Raw genomic sequence first — 5,061 nt, forward strand, 5'->3', positions numbered from 1 at the left:
GGAGGGCACATTCTGCATGGAGCACTGGGTGTTATGCACAAACAATGAATCATGGAACACTTCATCTAAAACTAATGACGTAATGTATGGGGATTAACATAAGAATAAAAAAAAAAAAAAGAAAAAAAAAAAGAAATCTGTCACCATTAGTCATGCAAATTCATGGCTTTAGAAAAGATCCATTCATGGGGGACCTGGGTGGCTCAGTTGATTAAGTGGCCGACTTTTTTTTTTTTATTATGTTATGTTAATCACCATACATTACATCATAAGTCGCCGACTCTTGATTTCAGTTCAGGTCATGATCTGAGGGGTTGTGGGATCAAACCCTGAATAAGGCTCTGAGCTCAGTGCAGATTCTGCTTGTCCCTCTCCCTCTGCACACCGCCCCCCCCCCCGGCTTGTGGGCTTTCTCTCTCTCTCTCAAATAAATAAATAGAATCTTAAAAAAAAGATCCATTCACAAAGTTAGTTTTGTGCAGAGGAAAAAGCATTTTATCTGGACATCTAGGAATTTATGAGAGTATATATCTTTAATGAATTAATAACTAATTAATATATTTATCTACTTTTCTGACACCTTTTATTTACCATTTTAAACATTGAGAATTTGGAAAAATGATACAATAAACACTCATATACTCTCCATCAGGAGTCAACAATTGTTAACATAGTGCCACATTAAAACACCTTTCTCAACTTATTTCCACACAAGGATTAAATTTTCTTGCTAAAACATATGATAATACGTGGTAGACATCATGACACTTCATCCTTCAATACTTTCTCGACAAATATTTGAGAATTCAAGGAATGTTCTCTACATAACCACAATACTATCATTATACCCAAGAAAATTAGCAACAATTTCATAATTACTTTCAATGTCTGATACATATTCAAATTATCCTAATTGCCTCCAAAATGTCATGGATAGTTGTGTATCTGAACAAGAGTCCCACTAAAATTGACACTGAATTTGTTTGTTATGTCACTTTCATTTCTTTTAATTCAGAGCAGCCTCTAGTCACTTTTATTTTTTCTAAATTTTATTATGTTATGTTAGTCACCATACAGTACATCATTAGTGTTTGATGTAGTGTTCCATGATTCATTGTTTGTGTATAACACCCAGTGTTCTAGTCACCTTTAAAAATGATATTTTAGACGAGGGCAGGCCAATTGTCTTGTTGAATGCCCATGTTCAGGATTTGCCTGATGGCTTCCTCATGATGTCATTTAAATTGTTTTGTCCCCTGTATTTCATAATATTGATAGTTAGGTCTAGGGCGCCTGGGTGGCTCAGTTGGTTAAGCGACTGCCTTCGGCTCAGGTCATGATCCTGGAGTCCCGGGATCGAGTCCCGCATCGGACTCCCTGCTCGGCCTGACCCTCCTCCCTCTCATGCTCTCTGTCTCTCATTCTCTCTGTCTCAAATAAATAAATAAAATCTTTAAAAAAAATATTGATAGTTAGGTCTAAAAGGACAGATATCAGCAAGCTTCTTCTATAAAGGGCCAGGTAGCAAACATTTTTGGCTTTGTGGCCTTACAGCTTCTGTCACAACTCAACTCTGACATTGTAGCATGAAAGCAGCCATAGGTAATCCATCGATGAACGGGTGTGGTTGTGTTCCAATAAAACTTTATTAACAAAAACAGGAAAATCCCTGGATTTGGACTGCATGCTATACTTTGCCAACCCACAGCCTAAAGACTGGATTAGATTTCAGTTAGACTGATTTGTTAATAATTCTTTATTTACTAAAAATGGGATGTTGTAATTTCATGACATATCAGGAGATACATAAAGTCAGTTTGCCCACCACTGATGATATTAAATTTCATCATTAGTTTCAGATGGTGGCTGTCAGATCTCCATGTTGCAAATGCATACTTTGTCCCTTGTAATTAATTGGTAGTCTGTGAGGTGATTCTTTGGCACTGTGGTCCCAGCCTGTTCTCCAAAGCTTTTTACTCAGTGCTCGTAGTGGCCATTTATGGGATATTAAAAGAATCATGCTCTTCTAATTCTGTTGTATTTTCTACATCTATTAGATGATCTTTTAAAGTATCAGTATGGACTCATGGATATGCTTATTTAAAACATTATAATCATGTACAGTCATTTTCCTTGATGTTCAAATTGATACAGAATTGGTTAGAGGGAGCCCTCAGGGAGTTTCTTGTAGGTGTAACTGCTCTGGATTTAGATCTTGCTTAGACTGCATGAGGGTGAAATAATGTTATCTATAAATACATCTCACAAAATGTGCAGTAGCCATATACACCTTTTTCCACAACTCAACTTATAAAACATAAAGATGCAGAAACTCTAGTCCCATAGCTCTGATTTTACTCTGATGAAACTTACCCCCCCCACTTTTAAATTCTGTGAAATCAGGAATTGGATCTTCTTGATCTGTTCCCAGTACATATTTTTGTATTTTTTTAAGATTTTATTTATTTATTCATGAGAGATAGAGAGAGAGAGAGAAGCAGAGGGAGAAGCAGGCCCCCAAGGACCAGGGAGCCCAATGTGGGACTCGATCCCAGGACCCTGGGATCATGACCTGAGCCGAAGGCAGACGTTTAACCATCTGAGCCACCCAGACGCCCCCCAGTACATATTTTTGAAATGAATAAATTAGTAAGTCTTTAGAAATGGAGAGTGAAGAAGTTGAGGCATGTATATATGTATGAAGACCAACTGGTCTACTTTGCCTGTAACCAAAATGTTTTCTGGGATGTAATACTTTAATACTATACTAATACTAATAAAACCAGGAAAGTCTTGAGAAACTGTGATTTGTTGTTTATACTACGTGCAGGTATGTGAATATTACTTTCCTCTCTGATGCTATTTTAGGAAAGTCCTTTGAGGCTGGTTTTCCTTGTTATGTATCATCAACCTGAGGAAGAATTTTTGTAGACGAGGCTTCTACTGGGGTATTGGGTCATAGCTCCTGATTATACTGGGAGTGAGATGAGAATGTTGTATGCACCAGAAAACCAAAAGTCTCCAGCAACTGAATGTCAAACATTTACTGCTTACTTTCTCCCACAGTGGTGCCAAGAAGAGTTATTTGTAATAAACATGAAAAAGCATTTTTTAATACTCTTTGCCCAAAGGATGACAGAGAGTGTTTTCTTCATTTCCTAAGAGACAAGTTCGTCAGGCTTAGCTCTTCATTATAATTCTCCTAAGAAGGAAGGTGCAAACATGATTTTGTGTTAGAAGGTGCAAGATGTGTACACAGAAAAGTACAAAATATTGTCAAGAGAAGCCTAAGAAGAGAAAGGTTTTGTAAACCTGAACATACAAATGCTAGCTACAATTCACATTGCCAGAATCTCTCCTCTGCCTTCTGTGATTCCCAATGAGGTTTTGCAGTGTTTGTGCATTTGGAACTACTAGGAATGATTGCAGACTTTGAAAAGTCTCCAATCCAACTTAATACTTACTTTACTTTCCTTTTATGACTATATATACACGTATTTATTGTTCATCATATACAGGGATGGCATGGAATGACTAGGGATAAAGGATGTGCGGTGACTGTGCGGCTTGTGCATCAGTGCTAGATCATTATTCCTGATTACTTGGTCGATCACAGCATCGTTCTCTGCTTATGAGTATTTTGTATCTTGGCCCTAAATACAATTAAAAAGGGGTTGCACCCATGTCACACAAAGTGGGTGCTCTACAATTGTGGAGAAAGAGGACAGTCATATGCAAGGGTCAACGAGAGCATAAAAAGTGAGTGAAAGTATAGGAAGACCTCCTTTCAAGACAGGGAAGTGCCTTCAGGTGAGTTCAGGTGAAAACCAAGGGTGAGCCATTCTAGGGCATCAACTGCTATATACCCAGGTTGTTCAATGAGATAGGTACGAGCTTCTCAAGAGGGCTGGTTAGTGAAGTGCTCTGGGAGCACTGCATAATCTTACCACGCTGTGTTTGGAGGCATCAGACATGGTCCCACTTGAGAGAGTATACTTCTCAGACTCGGCTTTGGTTTTCCTGACCCCTTTGAACCATTTCTTGTATTGTTCCCGGACCTGCAGAGGCAAAGCATGCTTGGGTCAGCTCACTGAAGGGAGTAAGGATGGTAGGAGGACCGGGTGGAAGTCAGGCAGTGGTACCTGTTGGCTGAGGAGGCAGTACACCAGGAAGATGAAGACGCCCTGCAGGCTGTTGATGATGGTGAAGAGGTAAGCCATGACATGGGCAGCTGGACCCACCTGCAGGATGCCCAGGCACCACGTGCAGCCCAAGATGAGCAGCTGAGCTGTGGCTTTAAATGTCAGCATCCTGGGTAGGAGGAGAAAGGAGGTCATGATGCACCCAGAGCAACACAACCAGGGCTGGTTTCATGTCCACTCCATGGATGCTTCTGACTGAGTTGTGATCAACTTTGATCTTTATTGTCAATGATTCCCTAAAGAGAAACACTATTTGGGTCCAGGATGGCATTTTGACTAGGACTGAGGATAATGGTGACACTTGAGAATGTGAGTTTCAAAAAGATCATGATGTTTCATGAAGATCCCGAATTTGTTCAGCTGACATTACTGAGAATGTTCTGTGCACCGGGCTCTAGGCTGGGGCTAGGGCATTCAAAACAACAAAGACAAGACTTCTGTTTTTACAGACCTTAAAGTCTAGTGGAAAGACAAGAACAAAATGATCACTTATAACATTTGCGAAGTGAGGTACTTCTTTCCATCCAGGGCTGTTCCTTTCCTCACCCTCTCCATGAACTGAACCAGGCATGCTTTGCCCAGAATAGAGGCCATTAATTCTGTGCAAAGTTGAGGAAAGCAGAGGACATCCCCAAACTGTTAGATGATGTGATATGTGGATGTTGAAGCTGAGTTCACCAGGTGCAAGGGAAGGGGAAGGCAGAGGGCAGAGCATGCATGAAGGCATGGGCATGATGGGGTATGCTGGTTCTGGGAACTGTTGTGTGATTTCCTGCATGTGTTATAAGTATGTGAATGTTCTCAGGACCTTTTTCATAGGGCCATGGTAGCAATCCCTGCTTATCAGAATGAAGCCCAT

At 40.2% G+C, this 5,061-nt stretch overlaps 1 protein-coding gene across 1 annotated transcript; it reads right to left on the reverse strand.

The window, feature by feature from the left end:
• Nucleotides 1-1,738: 1,738 nt before the first annotated feature.
• LOC145715839 (adhesion G protein-coupled receptor E2-like) lies at nt 1,739-4,980 on the reverse strand. Its single transcript, XM_081809866.1, has 3 exons — nt 4,143-4,980; nt 3,948-4,058; nt 1,739-3,202 (listed from the first exon to the last, which is right to left on the reverse strand). The coding sequence occupies exons 1-3, from the start codon at nt 4,335-4,337 to the stop codon at nt 3,152-3,154; spliced, it is 357 nt and encodes a 118-aa protein (XP_081665992.1). The 5' UTR covers nt 4,338-4,980; the 3' UTR covers nt 1,739-3,151.
• Nucleotides 4,981-5,061: the final 81 nt, after the last annotated feature.

This window comes from Leptonychotes weddellii, unplaced genomic scaffold (genome assembly GCF_054177405.1).
Source record: "Leptonychotes weddellii isolate Sample4059 unplaced genomic scaffold, ASM5417740v2 HiC_scaffold_14755, whole genome shotgun sequence".
NCBI lineage: Eukaryota > Metazoa > Chordata > Mammalia > Carnivora > Phocidae > Leptonychotes > Leptonychotes weddellii.

Coding starts and splice junctions, on each gene's coding strand:
- LOC145715839 (XM_081809866.1), bottom strand. CDS start 4,337: ATGACCTCCTTTCTCCTCCTACCCAGGATGCTGACATTTAAAGCCACA. Junction 4,059..4,142: donor ACTGCCTCCTCAGCCAACAG/GTACCACTGCCT, acceptor TTGCCTCTGCAG/GTCCGGGAACAATACAAGAA. Junction 3,203..3,947: donor ATGCCTCCAAACACAGCGTG/GTAAGATTATGC, acceptor CTTCCTTCTTAG/GAGAATTATAATGAAGAGCT.